The following is a 24,753-nucleotide window of genomic DNA, read 5'->3' as shown; positions in this document are numbered from 1 at the left end:
AATGCAGGTGAAAAATGTCACGTTCTCTTCTGCTAATTAATGCTGTTCCACTCCATCTGATCGTAACAAGGAGAGAAGCTGGAAACGCTTCGTAGGAAAGCCATTCGAAACTCCAGGCTGTGTCTCAAATTGTAATGTTCTTTTTAGAATTACTGCTGAAGAGAAAATGAGTTTGACTTGAATGATCACAAAGGGGTTTTTTTTTGTGCCGGCAATAAAATAAATCAGACAGAGCTGATTTAAAAAAAGAAGGGAAATAGAGTGTAATAAAACTCGTTGGGCCTAAGAGTGAAAATTACATTTCTTTTAAAGATAATAACAACAGTAATAATGATGATGATAATATTAATAATACTTTTACTATCAATATAATAATAATAATAATAATAATAATAATAATAATAGTTATGCTACTACCATGATTATAGTAACAATAATTATAATAACTAATAATGATGATATCAATTCTACTACTTTATTGATTATAAGGGAATTCTTATGCTGGCAGTAAAGTAAATTAGACAGAGCTGATTACAAAAGGAAGGAAAAATTAATTGCGCTTGCTGGGCATGAGTACGGTGGCCAAGAAGTGCAAAACACATTAACAAATCAGAAAAGAAAATAACAAATCGGAAAGCACAACGACAATTCAGACAAACCAGAAAAGGTAGGTATAGTTTGTGAATGGAAAACTTACCGATCATTGGACGAGACACCTGTCATTCGACATATGCAGGAAATGAAATCTTGTAACTTTGTTTCTTGTACATGTGTAAAGTTCTCCGTTAACTTTAAACTTTATTTTTTGATCAGTGCACCTTTAAATATAAGAAAATAACAGAAGTAAACATAAGCAAGCAAGGAGAAACTGGAATTAATTCAAATCTACTTTGAGGAACGACATTCATATGCAGTGATGTTGGAGATGCTGCAGTATATTATGACATAAAGATTTAGTTTGTACACTTTTACACATACATTCCAACTTTCTCCTGCCACAGATTGTTGTACTTCAGATGCTTTATGGTCTGATATCTATAACTGGCTTTACCCAAAGGTTTCCCATCTAAGAAATTCCACTGTGAAGGACATTGTCTTTAGACTTGTAATGAACAATAACAAAGACGACTTTCTTGTTAATAAAATACTTCTGATATATACACAAATCAAAATACTTGAAAGTGAAACAAACGTTTTTTGGCATTTCATAATGAGTTTATTTCTCTCACAAAAGCCCTTAAAGTGATTAAATAGAAAAATGCAATTAATCTTTTGTCCTTTATAAAACAATATGATTTACAGAATAAACAACATCTCTGTTTATTTTTATCTTTTGGACAAGACACCTGTCATTTAAGATATACAGGAAGTACAACAGTTTCTCCTTGCTGGCTTATGTTTACTTCTGTTATTTTTCTTATATTTAAAGGTGAACCAATCAAAAAAAAAAAAATACTTTCAAGGAAACAGAGAACTTTACACATGTACAAAAAACAACGTTATACAATTTCATTTCCTGTATATCTTGAATGACAGGTGTCTCGTCCAATGATGGGTAAGTTTCCATTCACATACATACCTTTTCCGGTTTGTCTGAATTGTCGTTGTGTTTTCGGATTTGTTATTTTGTTTTTGGATTTGTTAGTGTTTTCTAATTTGTTAATGTGTTTTGCACTTCTCGGCCAGCGTACATGATACATGTCAAAATATAGATTTTTTTAAATAACAAGAATAGTAATAATAATAACAGTAATAACTTGCTGATGTTGATATCAATACTACTATTAATAAAAAAAATAAAAAAAAAATAATAATAGCAGTAATAGCAATACTAATTATATATATATATATATATATATATATATATATATATATATATATATATATATATATATATATATATATTTATTTATTTTTCAACCATCATTATTAATCAATTATTAAGTTCATATTTAAGTTAATTTATTAAATCAAATAATGAAAAGAGAATTAAGTGAACTAGATGACACAAGAGTAAATGAAGAGATTGAATGGATAAAAAAATAATAAATTACTTCAAAATTCAGTACAGTGTTTCTGTGCAGCGTGTTTCACAGTGTTCTAAAAATACAGACTGAATGGATTACAAATAAATATTTTGCACCATAAATAAGTCCCTGTAAGTTTCATCTTTAATGAGAGAGCCAGTCGTGACAGTGACTGGGAAAAACCTTCAGAGGAACCAGACTCAGAAGAACCCAGCCAATCCACATCTGGGTTACACAGAATGTCCGAAGAGAAGTTAAATGAAACTTTACATCCTGAAACAAAGGAAGTAAACGGTGTGTGTGTGTGTGTGTGTGTGTGTGTGTGTGTGTGTGTGTGTGTGTGTGTGTGTGATTTTCTTTTTGTTTTTGAGCTACTTCACCCTGACTAAACTAACAGATTTCTGTCTCCCCTGAAATCCTTTATCCAGCCCAAGTACTTCAAATATTGTGTGGAAAACGAGTTCCCCATAGTGTTCACGCATTTTCAATTCCCTGGCTCAGGAATACACTTAGCTGAACTCGGTTGCGATCAGGCTGGAGAGTGTGATTGTGATTTGGAACACAGCCAGGGGAGACGTGATGAAGTCCACATGTGTTGGTTTGAGGAGGTATGTGTTTATTGAAGATGGTTAGTGTGCGGTAATGAAACACTGCTGCCTGTAAACGCTCTGCTTTCCGTCGCTAATCTGCTGACTAATTGTAGTAAAAGTTTGTGTGTGTGTGTGTGTGTGTGTGTGTGTGTGTGTTGTGTTTTTGAACCTCTGTATATTCCTAAATATTGTTGAAAACAGTGTAGCAAATTATTGTGACATGCCTCTGTGTGTGTGTGTGTGTGTGTGTGTGTGTGTGTGTGTGTGTGTGTGTGTGTGTGTGTAATGAGAGGATTAGGGTGTAAGAGAGCGTGAAAAGGAACAGACAGTATAATTGAAGACGCTTAGTGATTTGTGAACCCAGATCCTGCTGAAACACACATACACATACAAACACACACACACACACCAACATGTGCACAGTCACACACACTTTTTATCTGTCATGTGCAAACACATACACACTTTCAATGCTTCATGTGCGTGCAAACACACACACACATACATACATACAAACACACTCACACACACCAAGTGCACAGACACACACACACACTTTCAATGCTTCATGTGCAAACACACACACACACATACATACATACAAACACACTCACACACACCAAGTGCACAGACACACACACACTTTCAATGCTTTATGTGCGTGCAAACACACACTGACGTGCATACATACATACATACATACATACATATATACATAAACATATCACACTCTCTCTCTCTCTCTCTCTCTCTCTCTCTCTCTCTCTCTCTCACACACACACACACACACACACACACACAGAAAACCATGCATCACTGATGCTCTGTGGTGCAGAAGTTAGCTGAAGCTTAACAGGTTGCCGTTATATAAGCCTCAGTACTGCATGTTTTTGTCACCACACACACACACACACACACACACACACACACATGCACATGCACAGACACACACACATACACACACACACTCTATCTCTCCCCTGCAGATCAATGAGGCCGCACTCAAAGAGCTGCCAATTTGTCGGTTAATCCATATAGCAGCTGGGCTTTTAATGACACAACCCTTAAACAAGGGGTGCAGTCAACTCCCAGTTGTCATTACTGCTGCACACACACACACACACACACACACACACACACACACACACACACACACATACACTGCACTACACTACACTACATTACACGCACACTACATACACACAGCATGCACACCACACACACAACATGCACACTACACGCACTAAATACACAATACATGCACACTAAACACACACTATACTACATACAATCTAAACAAACTACACAACCACTACATGCACAGTAGGCACTCTACATGCACATTACATCACACTACACACACTAAATACACAATACATGCACACTACACACTATACTACACAAAACTACCCATACATTACACCGCTTACAAAATGCTCACGCTACATGCACACTACACACACAATACATGCACACTACACTACACTACACACGCACTACACGCTACATTCACACAACTCACATACTACATACACACTTCATACAGACCACCGTACATGCACTACATGCACACTACAAACACACAACATGCACATTACATATATGCTACACTACACTACACACACTATACTACATACAAACTACACAACCACTACATGCACAGTACGCACACTACTACTGCAAATTATTCTACTTACACACTACACTACACTATATTCAGACAATACAAGTGCTCCATATACACAACACACACTACAGTACATACACACTGCACACACTTCATAACCACTACATGCACTACAAACACACTACACACACTACATGATAGTAATATTAAAATTCCAGTCCATGTTTAACGTGTGTTGCCTCCAAAAGTAATTTATGAATTTCCTGCTCAAAAATACGCAATAGAAATCCCTCGCTTCTGCAAAACGAAATGTTTTCCACGGAGTGAGCGGAAAAGTGAAAGAGCGTCAAATAACACGTCCGGAGAACCGCTAACGTTAGCTAGCTACACCTCTGAACTGCTACAAGAAACCAAGTGTTTAACATGTGTGTGACATTATCGCGCTCCATGCACACTGTCCTGTCCGTGAACCAGCGAACCAGTGGTGGAGGGAAATGGACAAGTGGGAGGAGCTACAAACACACACTAATAATGTCACAACAGATTCATTTGTTTGAAAAACGAATCAGGAACATGGCCTGATGGAAGTGCTGGTTTAAGATAGCAGGATTTTTCACACACACACACACACACACACACACATACACACACACGTGCACACAAGCATCCGCAGAATATAAAGAGAGAGCAAAGAGACAGATGAAAAAAGAGAGGAGGAGCGTGACGGATTGACGCAGGAGCGTGTCTCGAGAGTGAGAGAAAGAGAGAGAGAGAAAGAAAGAGAGGCGGCTTGCTGAAGATGAAAGGATGTCACAGAAAGGAGGAGACGAAGAGTCAGGGACCGGGGACAGGGAAAGAAAACCTACACACACACACACACACACACACTCACTCACACCCACTCACACTCATGCATTATAAGCTCAGAGACACAGAGCTGAGATTAGCAACCAACACCGAGACAAAGAATATAAAAGAGACGGCCAGACGTCTGGAACATTTGTGTGTGTTCTATAGCTCGCAGCCCAATTAGTCATCATCTGAAACCTGATTGAGGACATGGTGGGTCCAAATTAATAAATAAACAGACTTCAAATGATTTATATAGTGCACTATGTACTGTAAACATTTGGGACACAGCCAATATCTACTGGTCAGACAAGAACCACAAGAACAATGAATAAACATAACACCAAGGGTTTGGAATGGAACCATAATATGGCCTACACAAGAACACAATAATACGGCTAAGGTTTGGGACAGGGCCCTAAAATAGCCGACACAGTAACCATGATGAAACATAATGTCTAAGAATTCGAACAGACCATAATATGGCCAACACAAAAATTGTTTACTAAACATAACACTTAAGGTTTGGGACGGAGCCCTGAAGTGGCCTACACAAAAACACTGACTAAACATAAACCTTAAGGTTTGGGACAGAGCCTTAAAATGACCAACAAAAGAACACTGACTAAACATAGCACAGAGGGTTTGGGACAGATCCCTAAAATGACCTACACAAGAACACTGACTAAACATAACACCTGGGACGAAGCGCTAAAGGACGCTAACTAGAGAGATAAGACTACAAGATCATAATTTAAGTGACTTATTCACTAAATCTCAAGACCAGGGTTTGGGACGGAACCTTAAAATGGCCGACATGTAAATAAGTCATTTTGGACCATCAGTGAATGAAGCTGATGTTTAAGTAAACACACTAAGTAGTCATAGTATATTTGGGACACTCTTAAGGACTAAAGAACACCAACTAAACATAAGGCCTAGTTTTTGGGATGGAACCTTAACATGGCCGACATTTAAATTTGTAATATTTGTATTGCAAAATATTGTAACTAATGTCTAATGAGGGACACTACATAGTGCTAATGTTCAGTATTTGGGACACAGCCTTACTGAATTTAAGATTTACGGTCCATGATGTAGGACGGAACATTAAAATATCCGACATGCAAATAAGTAGTATTTGGAATGTCAGTGTTTAAGTAAGACCATTAGGAAGATTTGGTACACAGCTCTACTGTGTAATGCTCTGCCATTTAAGTTAGAGCACTAAATAGTAATGAAGTTCAGTATTCAGGACGAAACCTTGGCTGGAGGATTCAGCAGGTTTAATTAAAATGGCTTCCTTACTCATTAGACCATTAACTTATACTATGCTATAATGTAATATTTGGGACAGAGCCTTTAAATGGCCAGTCGAGGAACATTAGGGAGGCTAATTAGAGAACATTATTATCGCACTATTATTATTATTATTATTATTATTATTATTATTATTAATTTTATTTATTTTTCATTATATATATTATTATTATATATATTAAGATGAAGTCCAGTCTCTGGGACTGACGTGAATAAGTAATAAATGGGATGTAATTAATGTGGTTTATTTTGTAGATAGTCACATATTATTTGACACAGCCTCATGGTGTAAATAGCTGCCATTAAATTAAGAGCACTAAATAATAACGAGGTCCAGAATTCAGGACAGAATCATGGGATGACCGGACAGCCCTTAGTCTCAGGGAGAACACGAAATAATCTTGCAAAACTTGCATTTATGGATGGCCTCTTAGGATGGCTGACGTATTTGGGACAGAGCCGGAGAGCTCATGTTGGAAAAATTATTTTTTACAGCTCGGAGATTTGATCGAAGCCTTTGGGGCACTCAGTGCGAAGGCGATTACAGGAAGGTGAATCATCTTGTTCAGGTGGTCTGTGCAATTATAATAGTGGCCACAGGGCAAGTGTGCTCATTACACACACACACACACACACACACACACATGCAGAAAGTGGTGGCGTGGTGTTTCACAGGCCTCTGTAACGAGTGCACTCCTGTGGGATTGTGGCTCTGTAATTGGAGCTCCAGCTTCGCTCACCGTTCAGCCATGCGGCTCGGCCTCCATCACGCTTTAATGTTCTCCTCGCCCGAGGGAAAGGTGCAGAGAACGAACAGATCCACACCCATGCACCTCGTCCTCCCTCTGCATCCCCCTCTCCCCCCCGCTCGTTTTGTCTTCTGTAAGGATAAAACCGGGTGGTTACAAAGGCAGCGCTCCCTAATGGCCCGGCTTTATTCATGACCCGCTGCAGCGCTGGGGGACGAGGTGAGGAGCGAGGCGAGGAGAATATTACAGCCCTCCAGACACTCCAGACACGTTTTAAAGCCTCTTTCTCATTTAGAGGTAAAGACCTGGTGCAGGCTGGGTAATTTCCATCTGAGGACCCGGCAGCAATAAAGTGCAAAACACACACACATACACACACACACACACTCACACATACACATTTCCGCTTTTTAAGGTCATTCAAGGATGCAGGAAAGTTTTTTACGACTTGAAGGTGCAAAAATGTTCATCTACAGTCTTGTGGTTCATTTACATGCACAGCCTGTATTTGCATATTGAAAATCGATTGGCTCTTTCATGTTATGATGCAATACAATGACATTTTTATCTGTCTTTGGGGTTTGGTTAGGAGGAAGCGCCAAAAGCGGTGCTATTTTTAATTTTCATCAATTTACTTTCTCTCTACCTCTCTACCTCTCTGTTTCTGTATCCATCCATTCATTCATCCATCCATCCATCCATCCATCCACCCGTCTGTCCTTACATGTTCGCTTTTTCCAAATTGTACACTTTTACAGATGTATTCAGATAAGAATGGATTATCTGGAGCTGTGGTTCTGACAGTGGGGTCTGTAAAGCATTTTTTATTTAACGTTTTTTTTTTTTAACAGTAGATGAAGTCGCCTTGGAGTTATTTGTCTTGTCCAGCTGCTGGAGTGTAATTCAAACATTAATAACTTAAAAACTAGTTTGAGTATAAATAATGGCAACCTGGAACTGTAATGTGTTCAGTGTAAACTTCTGAATAATAATAAAAGCCCTGTGTCTCAAATCAGTTCCAGCAGGGAGAGAGCTTGTGATTTATTACCTTTAGTTTATTTCAGAACATGAACCAGTGTTGATTGTGTAGCAGATCCCTCCTGCGCTTCAGGTAAACTATTTAGCAGAAGAACACCACCATTTGGGTTCTAATCATTATATATATATATAGAGAGAGAGAGAGTGTCTTTTTTTTTATTTTTTTTTATTTTTATTAACAACTAAGAAAATGCTTTTTTCCACACATACGCCATCAGAATCCATTCTGTTTTATTTTAATTAACATGATCTGAAAACTATACAGACACGCTTATTCTCTCTTCCACACACACACACACATATCATTTTACTAGAAATGTATTTGATATTTTTGTATAATGGAAATAAATGTTAGAATACAGTCAACACACATGAACTTACCCATCCCTGCACACACACACACACACACACACAAACACACACCTGATGCGTCCCTGCAACCGAATGCAGCACTTGATGATACACAGCTACGCCTCCGGCATTGATCTGGCATGAACAGTAAAAAGCGCAGGCGGAGAGCGACCTCACGGCCATGATAAGAAAGCAGGATGAGCCAAGACAGGATAAAAACTGCTTTCTTTTTTTTATATATTTTACAGCACGGCAGCTGAGACTGTCTGCCTGGCCGTCTGCCACAAAGGAAAAACAGAAAGAGCAAGAGATCATTAACACACTACAGAAATCCCAAAGAGAGAGAGAACGAGCGTGAGAGAGAGCGAGTGTGAGAGTGAGAGAGATTGACTGTGACTTTTAAATGCCCTCTAATAATGAACTTGTGAAAAAGCACTTTACAAAAAAATGCCATATTGGTTTCATCAGGGAATGTGAGAGAGAGAGAGAGAGAGAGAGAGAGAAAACACTCAGCATGCAAAATTCAGAGCAGGACCACATCAGAATCTATCTATCTGTCTGTCTGTCTGTCTGTCTGTCTGTCTGTCTGTCCATACATCCATCCATTTATCTGTGCATTAGTGTAGCTTTTTATCTGTCTATCCCTTCTACCTTCTCCTTTGTTTCTTTTCACTTTTCTTTCTCATTATCTATCAATCTCCCTTTTTTTATTTCTTCGCCATCTCACCTTTTCTCTCTCTTGATGGCGACATCTTTCAACCTTTGTCTCTCGTTTTCTCCATCTCTTGTTCTCCCTTATTCTTACACTTGCGCTTTCTTTTTCTCGATATCTTTTTAATCAACATTCTCCATCGTTCTTTTTCTTCCTTTGTCTGTTTTTCTCTTCTTTGCTCTTTCCAACTTTCTCGCTCACCCACACGCTCTCCATCTTCATCTGTCTTTCCTCCATCTCCCTTTTTAGTGCTCGCCTTATTTTTTTCTTTCCCATCTTTATTTTGGTCCGTCTCTCTTCTCCGTCGCTCCTCTCCTCCGCTCTGCACTTGAATGAACTTTGCTCTACATGTAAATACATTTTGGTGATTTTTGGCAAGAGAATGAATCCCGCATCGGACGTTTTTCCACCAAACAGTTAACGTAGCGAGGTATAAAGAGATACTTTTAATCAGGAAGACAGTTATTACAGCTATTAACAGCACCATCCACTTTAGCTAATGAGCATAATTATCCACTCCACCAGCGGCTGAGCTCCACCTTCCCCTCATCCCGCTGGGGAATTAATGACTCAGCCTTTTGAGACTGATAAAAAGAAGGTCAACTCTGTTTAGTATTTCCACTTAGCGAAGCTGCGCGGTGATTGCATAAGATTGTGTTGGTCGTTTCTGGGTATTTATTGTGAACGTATGTGTGTTTCAGGCTTACTCCAGGAAAGTTACGTAGAGGAACCTGATGGCCTGGTGTCCGTCAATCTTCTCATCATGTGTGCTGTGTCTGCATTTACCACTGGGGCGGCGCTCTCCGCTCTGATGATCTGCTGGCTAATGACTTTCAAGCATCGGCGTCGCTCCAGGAGTGGGGCTTCGAGCCAGGCTGGGCGCCGTCACACCGAAAGAGAGCAGTGCATGCTAGGACATGGGCGTAGTAACTCAGCGATTAGTGTGACCAGGATCAGTGGTGTCGATGCACAGGTAGAGGACTTGTTTAATAATGGCTGGCCTAAATCTGGAGAAATCCAGGATCCAGGATTACCAACTCCAGAGCAAACGCCTCTCCAGCAGAAGCGGCCCGTTCCTGATGTGCATGACCACACCCATTTCCACCTTCCAGACTCAGAATGGGAGCAAAGCCAGACATTTATCACCCAAACAGGTCAGAACATGATGTACCTGAGCTCGGATTATTTACAAGGTGGCGACGGAGGTCAGCAAGACGACCCGGGAATCCCGAACGTCGAAAGGCAACGCTATCTTATCCTTCCTCATCCCAGCAATCAGAAAGACCATAGCAGGCACCATCAGGCTTTGAAGGCACGCAGTTCTGTGGGCGATTACCGACCGGCGACGCCTCAAGACTCGCCCGAGCGCAGGAAGGTTGTATCCGCGCCAAACCCGCACTCGGATTACGCCAATTCTCCGCACTGGAGCCAAAACGGCCCCATCAACAACAGCAAATCTAACAGACACCACCATAACTACCCGATACAGCCACGTACGAATGCAGCGCTAGTGCGGCCCGCCGTCCTTCACCCCACCAGGGGGTTTGGTGAGCTACAGGACCCCAGCCATGGTCTGGGAAGGAGGATGGACTGCGAGAGGAGAGAAAAAAACAGAGAGTGTTCATCTAACGGACAGTAAAGATTTGGAGAAGCGTCCACTTTTCCAGAGAGCCATGAAAACCTGCCCAGAAAACTGTCTCACTGCCGTCTATCGAGTCTCTCAAGACAGACTCCAAACCCAGCATTGAGCTGAGCACTTGCCAGTTGGCCGCACTCTCCCTCAGCCCTTTAGGACTTATTATGTTAGCAAAGTTTTCCAGAGCCCCTTGACCCCAATGACACAGAGCCATGAACCAGATATCAGTATACTGTGAAGTGTTTGCTTAAATCTACAGCCAACAGTAGCAAGTTTTTCTGTGAGGAAACTGTTCGGTGGCCATTTTTTTTCTGAAATTTTGTTCTTTTATATTTTTGCTGGTCTGTGTATATGTGTGTGTGTGTGTGTGTGTGTGTGTGTGTGTGTGTGTGTGTGATATACAAGGCATCCTGGTACCAGGTGCAAGTCCACATCTCAGCTCGAAGGACTTAATGTAAAGACGCTAGAGCTGAGGAGGGTCTAGCAGTTGAGCCACACTGGAGCTTCTCACGTACACGGAGCCGATTCCAAACAGACTCTTTTCATTGTGTTAGAAGCAATCAAAGGACTTGCAATTGCTTTTTTTTTTTATCAGGGGTGTGTGTGGATGTGAGAAAGACAAACGTCCTGATTTTGACGACTGATCTCAAAGACAAGACAGGATTTCAAAGATCAACCTGAAATCCAAAATGCCATTTTAAAAAAACGTTGTTAGTTTGTGTCTCTGGCCTTATTGTGCACGATTCATCAGTATCAATCAGTTAATAAAAAAATACATTTCCATGGGTTTTTTGTAACAAATAAAACGATTTCTGTTTTTTTCGACATGTTAACATGAACAGGGGGTCGGGGAATAAAATTAACATGAACCGATAATGCACTGATATGATCCACCTCCCCTTCTTCCCCACAGCCAATAATCAGAAATATGTTACGAATAAAATAATGTATTATATGAATCTTGTTACAAAGAAATTATTGTACGATACCAAAATAACATTCATCGCAAATAATAATGAATAGAATAACATTATGAATCACGTTACAAATAAAATAACGTAAATCTTAAATTGTCACGCATAAAATTACGTACATCAAAAATTGTTACAAATAGCGTACATCAATAATGGTTACGCAAAAAATAAATCACGTTCAAAATAAAATATTGTACCTTGTAAATCATTAAGAATTAAACAAACAAAGATTTAAATTAAGTGATAAATAAAATGTCTTATAAGTCACTTATGTATATCAAAATAACGCATCGTAAATCACGTTACGAATAAAATAACGCATCTCTTAAATCACGTTGCAAATAAAAAAACATGCATAAATCAAGTTATGAATAAAACAATATAGATCGTAAATCAAGTTACAAATAATGTACATCGTAAATCACATTACAAATAAAATGATAAAATGTTAAGAATAAAATAAAATACATCGTAAATTAGTTTGGTAACGACATAACGTTACAATCACGTTACAAAAACAGTACATTGTTAATCAGGTTATAAACAAAATAAAAGTCATCAAGAATCATGCTACAAACTAAATCTCAGAATAAAGTACATGATAAATCACATTCCAAATAAATGAACATGCATCATAAATCTCGTTTTTTAAATAAAATAACTTACATTTAAAATTTTCAATAAAATAGATTGTAAATCGTGCAAATGAGATCATTTGAAATGTAAATCATTATAAATAAAATCACGTTACGAATAAAATAACGTGCATCGTAAACCGTTATGAATAAAATAACGTACATTATAAAACATTATATAAAAATAATGTACATCTTATATCACATTCTGAATAACAAACATCGTAAATCACATTTACAATAAAACAAAATGGATTCATATGTAAGTTTTACAAAGTATTTTTTATTTAAAGCTGATCGATCAGCTGATCACTTGATTTCCTATTAAAATAGCAATATTCGGTAGCGATCTGCTACATAGACAGGCAGGAAATTTTCATATAAATTTAAAAGAAAACATTTTACCTTAACATATAACGTTAATGCTGCATATCTTGCAATAGCTATTATTTTATACAATTGTTTTTTTGTTATTTAAACTGGACCCCATGTTCGCTAGCTAAAAAGAAAAAAACGCTTGTGACAGTTTCGGGTTTAAGAGACACGGAGATGCCTGTCACTCGGCAAAATCAGGACGTCCATGATAAAGGGTGTTCGCCAAATTATCCTTATATGAGCTGCGAGTTCTGGAGTGGTGCAAGTAATAATGGCAACAATAATACAATAATAATTGTGGGTGGAGTTTGTGTGTGTGTGTGTGTGTGTGCATATGGGTAAATGTTTCCCGATGTGTGTTTGCTGCTGGACACAAACACTGAAGGCTTTTGTGAGTGTCTTTCTGTCTTTCTGCCTCACTGACCTAGTCTTTCTTTTCTCTATCCCTCTCTAAATCTCTCTTTTTCTGTAAAGTGAAATGTGATCTCTCTCTCTTTCTCTCTCTGTCTCTTACTTACTCTTTTTCCATCTCGTCTCTGGGGTGCTGCTTCTCAGAGAGCGTCTCAGAGACACTGAGGTTCTTTGTTGCAGGCCGGACAGACGAGGCAGGTCGAGGCATTCTGAGTCGGGCGGTGAGGGAATAGCAATGAGCGATAGAACAAGTCAGTCCCTCTGGGGGCGTCGTCCTGATTTGAGCGAAGGTTTGAAGTGGGATATCAAAGAGAACAGAGTATAGGGTGCAAAGGAAGGAACATTCAGAATCTTGACCTCAGCTTCTTCCTTCTTGCGCTTTAATTTCTGAAATTTTAACAAAATTATCACTGAGTTACATGATGACATCATCATTATTTCCAACCAATCAGGGGCAGTCAATGAATAACAGGAAAACTGTTACATACCACACTTGCTAGCTGTTACATTAAGCGGTAACTAGTTAGTCCGCTAATCCGGGCTGAATTCTGATCATGTGTGTTTGTGATACGATGTTCTGCTAATGATACATCTTATGATTACATTCTACTAAAGTGTAAAGAGTAATCCTGGTTACTGTCAACACACTCAAGTAAAAAGTTTACATGTACCCAAGCACATAAAATAATACGTTAAAGGCATCACTCCTTTATTTCATAATATAATCACAGTGTGTAAGGCGACTGCGTCCAGCTGTTCGTTCCAGGTTATTAATACACACTCCTGAAGACTTGAAATAATACAGACAGACAGACAGACAGACAGACAGACAGACAGACAGACAGACAGACAGACAGACAGATAGATAGATAGATAGATAGATAGATAGATAGATAGATAGATAGATAGAATAATGTTTATATATGACATTATTAAGGTCTTTAACCAATCAAGATGCAGTCAAGGAAAATCAGTAATAAAACCAAACAAGAGCTTTATTGTGTAGGTTATATTATTATTATTTTATTCTTTTTCTTTTTACTTCTCCTTGCGTCTACTTGCGTCCTTTTACTTGAAAAGGACTCGTGTTTCTCAGAACTTTCCTCTCTTTGTTTCTCTGGGTCGTGTTCTGAGTAATGACCTGAACACACAAAAAGCACTCTCTGAAACATTTGCGGTTATGTTTATTTGGCCGTTTGCGACCTCCTGAGAGTGCTGAGTACAGGATAGAGAGAAAGAGAGAGAGAGAGAGAGAGAGAGAGAGAGAGATGGACACAGTTTGTGCAGGACGTCAGATCCTATCGAATCAGCCGACTTAATGGTTAGACGGGTGGTGTATTAGCGTCACTGGCTATATTCATCACAAACATCAGTGCGTGTGAAAGCATCAGGACTGGCACAAAGAGATCGAAAGAAAGAGAGAGAGAGAGAGAGAGAGAGGTTGAACAAAATCCACAGGAGAGAGACAAAAAGTGTGTAAGCGCATGATCTGTACTATAGAATACCCTATGGACCTCATTACCATGTCTGAAAGTGTGTGTGTGTGTGTGTGTAAGAGTTCTCTAAGTAAATTCCTCTTGTAGAGTCAGTTGTTTTTCTTTTCAGGTTTTTTCTTTGTGCATTTTTGAGTGGCAGCTCTGAAAATGTCAGTGTTGTGCTTTTAGCTCCACCTTCAGGCCTATAAGTCACCAGGGCTCCTCTTCTTACACTGGTGTGTGTGTGTGTGTGTGTGTGTGTGTGTGTGTGTGTGTGTGTGTGTGTGTGTGTGTGTCTTTTTGAGCACCAGAGTTACTTCACCCTGACTAAACTAACAGATTTCTGTTTTCCCTGAAATTCTTTATCCAGCCCCAATACTTAGAATATTGTGTGGAAAACGGGTTCACCATAGTTTTCACGCATTTCCAATTCCCTGGCTCAGGAATACACTTTGATTGCTAGTCACCCTCTGTCCCTGTTTTGATTGTTTATCATTAATTTAATCCGATTTGATTCTTATTCTCAAAAATTTTAATGACTGTGGACCATTTTTTTTCAACAAGCCCCTGTAGCTAGCTAGCTAACACGGCTGTTAAATGTTGGCTAACGCACGAGTTTGTTCCAGTTAACTTTTAGCTATTTATCACCTCAGACTTTTGTAACATTACAGTGTTTATGGTGAATAAACAAATTAAACGTCCCACTTCTGTGACCTGAAAGACAAGTCAAGTATTTTATGATTACTTATCAGCTTGGCTAATCAACCACTTTGATTTAAAAAAAAAAAAGTAAATAAAGTTGCATACGTTAATATTATTATTTGAATTCTTGCCTTTTATTGTAGCCTGCAGTACATTTGCTTATCGAACCATGGTTCATTCTCTCTCTCTCTCTCTCTCTCTCTCTCTCTCTCTCTCTCTCTCTCTCTCTATCTCTTTCTAGATCTTTGTTACACTAGCACAAAGCGCCACATGCCTGATTAGCCTGAGTGCATCTCAGCTCTTAATGTGATGACAAGATGAGAGGAGATTCCTCAGAGGGGCATATCAGGGACGAGACTGTCGTCTATTTCACTGTCTTTCTTTCTCTCTTGCTTTTCCTCTGCACTCGTTGCCCTGTTTAATGTGATTGCTTTAAAGCCTGAGGCGAAAGTTAGCAAAGCGCTCAGCCACCGAGTCGTCCTTCCCGCCAAAACCGCACGCGATTAATGTTATTAACGCGATTAACGAGCACGAATTCAAGGACACGTGAGTCGTGCCGCCGCGAGCAAACGCTTCGGCAAGTGGGCTAATCCGATACATAAAGTTCAGCCAAACTTTGTAGCGCTGTTCTTGCTTTTTTAAGGTAGACTTGATTTAATGTGAGAAACAACACACACTCTAGCTGGTACATGAGGTGGTAGCTAGCTAATCACCTAAAGGTGACGATCCCAATCAAATGCAGGCTTAATTCTGATCATGTTTCGAAACGATGAAGATTTGCTAATGTATGGATGGATGGATGGATGGATGGATGGATGGATGGATGGATGGATGGATGGATGGATGGATAGATAGATAGATAGATAGATAGATAGATAGATAGATAGATAGATAGATAGATAGATAGATAGATAGATAAAAGTCTGTGTCTAACTAAAAGTCTACTGGTAAATTTACATTAGAAATGAATATATAAGTTATGTATAATATTTATGTAAAACTTTTGAAGCTTATTAAATGTGTGTGTGTGTGTGTGTGTGTGTGTGTGTGTGTGTGTGTGTGTGTGTGTGTGAGTGTGTGTGTTGCTCCTAAACCTGGGTCAAACAAAAGCTGCAATGTCTCGATTGCACGCTTCACAGGGGCTCTTATTCTCTGAGTCCTAATTAAAAGCTTGCTTGTGAATATGGAGTCTGAACAGAGCCCTGAGGCCACAGGCTGCTGAGCACCACTTCTTTATTTTCTTTTTTCCATTCTTTAATAGGTGTATAACCACCACCACCACCAACTCCTCCTCTTTCATCATCTTTCATCCCTCTCTCTCTGTTTCTTTCTCCTTGAGCCATACCCAGGCAGGGTTAATGGTCACTAATGGACAGAGGGTGGATCCATCAGGAGTCTAAGTCACCACACACTTTTTTCATTTCCAAATAAGACAGAAATGGAAGGTGATTCTGTGGGGCAATCACGGTCTGTATTTATAGCTGGGGTCCAGATGCATAGGAGGAGATGTGAAAATCAGACGTCCAGGATTTTGATAGTTTTTAAAACGGGCGAGAGGAAATGAAAAGCATTTCTAACATGATTATATCAGTACTAGCAAGACTTTTAATAAAATTATTGCATTTCTAGATGGGCCACACCCACATTAATCCAGAACAAATTTATTTAACTGTTTTGTTCTATCCTTATGTCCAGCGAAAAACAAATAAAGACCTACAAATTTTATATTTAGATTTTTAACTATTTTTTATTCTTTGATTACCCACAGCAATGACTCGTGAATATTTTGAATATAAGCATTTTCACTGGTGCCTATAGACTTTTTGACCCACTATACAGTATGTTACCCTTTGTGCAGAGTCTCCAGTGTTAGTGCTTTGCAAAAGTCAAGACACAGAGAATAAAGAAAGGCTGCTGAGGGAATGAGTGTTTATAGCTGCTATAACACAATCAGGAACAGAAACTCGCTTGTTTCATGGACGGTCCATAACATTAAATGTAACTGTAAATAAAAAAAAAGTACAAGGTGTTTCAGTAATAAATGATAAAGCGTACTCATTAGCAGACCGTAGTGTGTGTCAAGCGGTAGACACACCGAAACACAGAAAAATCCCCGACAAACACGACAACTCATGTTCATGTTACACCTGATGTTAATACTTTTTTTTTTCAATGGCAAACCCGGTTTCTTGAAGCAAGAAATTCAATTCAAAAGCTTCACATTTCCGTCGTTGCAGCTACAACAGCTATCTCTCATTGGTTGCTTTGGCTTTATTAGCACTGAAATGAGAATTAATACTATTTTTAAAAATAATTATATTAATATTGTGAGGCTTAGCTGCAGTGGACACGAGTCTATCTTATCATTAAAAACATTCTTTTTTATTTTTTAATTGTATATTTTTGTTTATCGAAACAGCAAATCGAAAAACAGAAATGTCCACGATTCCTCAGTGTTCAAGCAGGAAAACACACATTGTTGGAAACAAAAAGCACAAATGGAACTGATTCACTTTTTTGTTGTAATTCTTCAGAGAAGTCTGTATTAGCCAGCACTGATCTCATTCTATATCCTGGTTTGTTTGTTTGTTTTCTGCTGTGAGGTGATTTTTAGATGCTGATGTTTGGATCAGCATCTAAAATTCAGCTGATGCTGATGTTTAGATGATGTTTTCTGTAAGATGATTTTTAGATGCTTTGGTGTGTGTATTTTTTTTGTATAACGAGGATAATGCTGACTTTCTTTCTTTCTTTCTTTCTTTCTTTCTTTCTTTCTTTCTTTCTTTCTTTCTTTCTTTCTTTTTTTCTATTCTGCACTTTTAATTGCAAAGAACAAAGAGCCATGTGTGTTTTGGTTTGGTTTCGACATTTTTGTGGTTTGGGGATTGATATCTGCCTCCTCGTACGTGCTCATGACTTCAGTGTACCTTTAAGTAAACCTCTGTGCATGAACTCTTCACACTATTGTGCTCACTGTCGAGTGTCCTTACACTCCATCAGTCATGTGCATGCTCCGTGAACCACACACACACACACACACACACACACACACACACACACACACACACGCACACAAACTACACTAAATAAGGAACCATCCAAAAAAGCGGAGGTATTACATCACTAATATATCTGTTACTGTTCAAGTAAGCATGGAGTGTGTGTGTGTGTGTGTGTGTGTGTGTGTGTGTGTGTGTGTGTGTGTGTGTGTGACTTTTCTTACTCCAATAAATCACCTCAATCCAGTTTCTCTGCTGTTTTTTCTCACACATGACCGAATCTCCTCTGATTATGTTAATTTTTCATAATATTTTCTAAATATATTGTGATTTCTCACTGACTGATTTCTACATTATTCTTCATTGAAGAGTGTAAATATTGTCTCACACACATGATTAAGGCTCATATGCTTATTTGTTCAGTTATTTTCAACATGACTGACTCGGAAAATGGTTTGGCATCCCAAGATATTGTGTTGGGAGGAACGTGGCTAATGATGTCATATACATATATATTTCTTCCCCAAACTGTTTCCACAAAGCTGGAGATACACAATAGTATTGGATGTGTTTGGAGGAAATATGAGCATCACTTGAATTAGGAGACTCAAACCTGTTCCAGCAAAGAGAATACACCTGTGCCCAAAGCCAGCTTCATGAGCATATGCTTTTCATGTGTTGAAGTGGAAGATCTCCTGCTATAGAGATCTGAACTCAACCCTATTGAACACCTTTGGGATGAATAGGATGTTCAAAATGTGAATTCTCTTGAATTTAATGCCACAGACACTGGAGACTCCTTCCATAGTCTCTTTCCATTAGATATTCTACATTGTGCTACTGCCACATGATTGGCAGATTAGATCATTACTCATGTGCACGTGTTTCTAAAAAAGTAGACAGGGAGTGTATGAACATTTGTATAGAAAATAAGTAAAAAAAAAATATAAACCTTTACCAAATGGTGGTTTATATCTCTCTTTTATATCTCTTTATTTATAATGAAGAATTTTTTTTTTTACTTTCTGTTCTCCTGCTATTCTGCTTTCTCTTTGAAAAAAAAAAAGTATTCTGCTTTCTCGCACTTGTTCAAATTCAAGTTGCTTTTTTTCTCTTATAAACTCATTCCTAATCCTGTCCATCCTCATCACTCCCAACGAAAACCTCAACATCTTCAGCTCTGCTACCTCCAGCTCCACCTCCTGTCTTTTATTCAATGTCACTGTCTCTAATCCATACAACATCTCAGGTCTCACCATAGTCATATAAGCTTTCCCTTTCACTCTCACAGATACCCTTCTATCACAAATCACTCCTTCTATCACTCTTCTCCACCCACTCCACCCTGCCTGCACTTTTTTCTTCATACACTCTCCATTACTTTGCACTGTTGACCCCAGGTACCTGAACTCCTCCAACTTCTCCACCTCTTCTCCCTGCAACCGCACCACTCCACTTCCATCCCTCTCATTCACACACATGTACTCTGTCTTACTCCTACTGACTTTCATTCCCCTTCTCTCCAGCACATACCTCCACCTCTCCAGGCTCTTCTCAACCTGCTCACTACTCTCACCACAAATCACAATATCATTCACAAACATCAAAGTCCACGGAGACTCCTGTCTGACCTCATCCGTACACCTGTCCATCACAAGTGCAAACAGGAAAGGGCTCAGAGCTGATCCTTGATGCAGTCCAACCTCCACCTTTAACCGGTCTGTCATTCCTACTGCACACTTCACTGCTGTCACACTGTCCTCATACATGTCCTGCACCACCCTCACATACTTCTCTGACACACCTGACTTCCTCATACAATACCACAATTCCTCTCTCTCCACCCTGTCGTACGCTTTCTCTAAATTCACAAACATACAATTAAACTCCTTCTGACCTTCTCTATACTTCTTCATCAACATTCTCAAAGCAAATAAAGCATCTGTGGTGCTCTTTTTTGGCATGAAACCATACTGTTGCTCACAGATGGTCACCTCTTCTCTCAGCCTGGCTTCCACTACTCTTTCCCATAACTTCATGATGTGACTGATCAACTTAATTCCCCTGTAGTTACTGCAGGCCTGCACATCTGCCTTATTCTTAAAGATCGGTACCAGCACACTTCTTCTCCATTCCTCAGGCATCTTTTTACCTTCCAATATCTTGTTTAATATCCTGGCTAAAAACTCCACTGCATCTCTCCTAAACATCTCCATGCTTCTACCGGTAGGTCATCTGGTCCAACCGACTTTCCACTTTTCATTCTCTTAATCACTGCTCCCCCTTCTTCCTTACTGGTCCTATCCACTTCCTGCTTCACCATCTCCACACCATCCAACCTTCTCTCTCTTATTTTTGCTTGATCATCAGCTGCTCAAAATACTTCCTCCATCTTCTCAACACACTCTCCTCACTAGTCAACAAATTTTCATCTCCATCCTTTATTGCTCTAACTGGACAATCGGTACAAATACTTTTTTCCTTCCTTAGTGTCCAACTTCTAATACAGCTTCTCATATGCCTTTTCATTGGCTTTCATCACATCCCTCTTCACCTGCTGCCACATCTCCTTGTACTCCTGCCTACTTTTCTCATCACTCTGTCGATCCCAATTCTGTTTCGCCAACCTCTTTCTCCTTATGCTTTCCTGCACTTCCTCATTCCACCACCATGTCTCTTTGTCTTTCTTTCTATTATTCCAGATGTCACACCAAGTACCTTTCTAACTGTCTCCCTTATCACTTCTGCAGTAGTTGCCCAGTCATCCAGCACCGAGCCCCTGTCTGTCCTCTTCCCTGAACCTCACACTACAGTCTTCCTCCTTCAGTTTTCACCATCTTATTCTTCTTTCAGTCATCACTCTCCTCCTCTTCTTCTTCACCTCCAATACCATCCTACAGACCACCATCCGATGCTGTCTAGCTACACTGTCCCCTGCCAGCACCTTACAGTCTCCAATCTCCAATAGACACAAATCATTCTAATCAGATAAAAAAAATTTAATATTGAGATAAAAAAATATATATATATTTATATGATTATATATATATATATATATATATATATATATATATATATATATATATATATATATATATATAAAATAAACTTTAATTTATTGTTACCTACTTTGGCGTCAGTGCTAAATCTTAATAATTCTGTGGGGAAAATGTTCCTTTATAAATGCACAGACTACACGCAGCCACACGGGGGCGCCGTTCATCAATAAAAGAGCCGTATCATGAGGTTTTGATTGAAGAACTAGTATGATCGCTTTTATAGATTATTAAGCTGTGTAGTGTTGGCTGACATGAGTAAAAGCTACTGAATACAACCAAAATGTTTTTACATTAATATACATTTTGCCTGAATACCTATATTGGATAAACAACAATTAATTTCCTGCATGAAACTTAATTTCTTGTAAAAATAAGTAGCATTAGCAAATTATCAATGAACTCAGCACCTAGCATACTTTTTTATTCATAATAATAATAAGTAGATAAATAAGCATGCTAGTCTGCTTATCTCAAATTATTTCGGTTAGGGTTAGGGTTCTTTTCAATTGGATACCAACCACTTTTAAGGCTATTATCATGAATATCCATAGCGAAACCGATACAATTATTTTTGAAAGCTGTCATTATTAATACTGAATATACTACAGTAGACTCTTTTTTGTTACACTCAACATAATATAACCCATCACACAAACCACATTCAAACTATAGTTTCTACATTCCTTCATCTGCAAAGAGATTATTAGATTTTTTTAACTTGTTTCTGCTCATGTTGTCTGCTTCTGAAAAACGTCTCTCAGAAGGTCCAGGTGACACATAAGAAAGTAACAGAATGCTAAGGCACAACAGAAGAAGAAGTCCTGCTTTGGTGGAAATGGGAGTAACATTAGGTGCACTGGAGACAGACCCTAACCCTAACCCTAACCCTAACCCTAACCCCCCAAAAAAGAAAATGTTTTTTACGGAATTTGATTCCCTGATTGATTTGCCACTAGTTTCGTTAAGGCTCACATTACTTGGAGGGAGTACCTGCAACTCAATCAGGTTCCACAGGTAGTCCAGTTCCTCCAGAATGGCACATCTATCAGTGCAGTCACAATAAGGTGGGGTGTGTCTCCCAGCCCAGTTTAAAGTGCATGGATGTATTACAAAAAGCTGGATATGGCTTTAGAAGGACAACAGCCCAGCAGCAGAACAGGAATCTTCAATATTTAGTTTATGGTGATCCAATGTGTGATATAAATACAGTGGAACCCGGTTATGTCGCCGGCCTAGGGGACGCCAAAAGAAATTTATTTATGTACATGATGTGCGTTATTAAATGAGAATGTGCATGCACGTGTTTTTGGAGGGTTTTTTTTTACACAACAGCGTTGCCGCGATTTGATTGATTAGTCATGCGGATCGAGATAAATTGTAATGCGGATAAGGAGGCGGAAGTAAACGCAAACAAAGTTTATTGAGAATAATCAGGAGATAATCCACCAATACTTGTAGCGAAGCAGTAATATCCAGTGGTGCGCTCCGGAAGCGCGGTCCACGAAGCTCTGTGAAAGCAGAGACAGTTCGTGTAGAGAATCCACGGATCCGCGCTATGGAAAGCGCAGCGCTGGGCAGCAACGGATAAACGTGGTGCAGACAGCGTGAACATGGAAAACAGCAGGATCGGGGTAATCTGGGGTGCCGTTGAGAGAATGCGGAGTCCGAGAAGAAGGGTACGTAGCAGGATACGTATACGCGATTACACAGACTGCCATGAACCAACACATACGATCATGCACAAACAATAACGGACCGCAAGTGTGTGGAGGTGAGGGGCTTACATAGGAGATGGAATGAGTGAGTGAATGAGAGTCAGGTGTGTGTGATCAGCATGACTGCGACGAGCTCGCCCGCACGGGAAAAGAAGCAGGGTGCTTCGGGGTATGCCGCCGCCAAAGGGGGCGTGGCAGGGGGATTCCTGACATAACCAACGTTATGGCAAATCCCCGTGCTCGAGATATTAGGATTCGGCGACATAAAAAAATCAACATAACCGATAAAAAATGCTAAGACAAAGCGAGAATTTGGCGGTTCTACTTAAAAAAACGTCGACTTAATAGGGTTGGCGAGTTAACCGAGGTCGAGATAAGTGGGTTCCAATGTAATCCCTTTTTTTGAGCAGTGTATATGGCTTGTTTAAAAAAAAAAAATTCCAGGTAGGATCAGTATTTTAACATGAGAACTGCTCCTTGTTCCTTTTAATATAATATGCGTTTCGATAGTATAGATCCATCGCTAGGTTGAATATGATTGAATATGAAGTCTACGCTGTTTATCTTTGGACGTCTGTAGCGGAATTGAACGCAACGTCTGGTTCATTACACAGAGGTTTAAACAGAAATCTTTTTTCATTTTTCTTTCCATTTGGTGTCATTTCCATTTAGATGTTCTCTCCAAAGAGTTCATGTGTGTGTCTTTATATTTATACAATTCAGTGAAACCTTTTAAGCTACAAACAGATTCCTGGCCCATTTACCCAGAATCCTTTGTGAGTCATCTTCTTGGATGCGTTTTTTTTTCTACTTCTTTGAAAATGTGTGTCGTGCAGGAGTTGATGTGTAATTACTGAGTATAGACTGTGTCTTTGTACACATGCACACACACACACACACACACACACACACACACACACACACACACACACACACACACACACACACACACACACAGAATAGGAAAAGGGGAAAACAGCTAATCATTCAATTGTCTCAAACAACATACTCAAGACCACAATGTTAGTGTTGATATTAGTGCCAGTTCATTTTTTAATTCTCCAATTCTCCTTTGAATTCTCCAACCTGATTGATCAGAAGGTGGTTTTGAAGGTTCTCTTAACCAAGAGATTTGATCTAGCCCAAACGATATGAATGTACTTATTCTAATATCTAATACTGTTTCCATAGTAACAACTTACTCACATTTTATCACCTTTATCATAGCGTCATTGAATCCTGGATTCTGAAAATCTTCTGAAATGTTTTCAGCTGCACATTAAAGTTGGTATTAATTATAGCTGCTATAACATAACCACAAGCGGAAAATTATGATTTATATCAATTAAAGTAAAAAAACAGGAATATTATGTGATTTAGTAAATGCTACCAAAAACTCTTGGCAGGCTGCTATGGCATATAAGAGGATTCAAACACTTCTAATGCTAAGTGATTACTGTAACACCACTTCATCACCACCAAATTGTTGATTAGTTTACTATAACAGCA

General features: G+C 39.1%; 1 protein-coding gene across 2 annotated transcripts in view; it reads left to right on the top strand.

Moving 5' to 3' along the window:
* sema6bb (sema domain, transmembrane domain (TM), and cytoplasmic domain, (semaphorin) 6Bb) overlaps positions 1–18,546 on the top strand; it is a 110,638-nt gene extending 92,092 nt beyond the window's left edge. Inside the window, exon 17 of one of the 2 annotated variants that reach the window (XM_046870960.1) lies at positions 9,965–18,546. In XM_046870960.1, coding sequence (XP_046726916.1) covers positions 9,965–10,902 — 938 coding nt within the window. In that variant the 3' untranslated portion in view covers positions 10,903–18,546. Of the gene's footprint in view, positions 245–9,964 lie in introns of those variants that run through there. The other variant, XM_046870961.1, reaches the window with a different exon arrangement.
* The last annotated feature ends 6,207 nt before the right edge of the window (positions 18,547–24,753 follow it).

The sequence above is a fragment of the Silurus meridionalis genome, chromosome 17 (genome assembly GCF_014805685.1).
Source record: "Silurus meridionalis isolate SWU-2019-XX chromosome 17, ASM1480568v1, whole genome shotgun sequence".
Lineage (NCBI taxonomy): Eukaryota > Metazoa > Chordata > Actinopteri > Siluriformes > Siluridae > Silurus > Silurus meridionalis.
The sequence above is the reverse complement of the archived record's forward strand: the minus strand, read 5'-3'. Positions and strand labels throughout refer to the sequence as shown.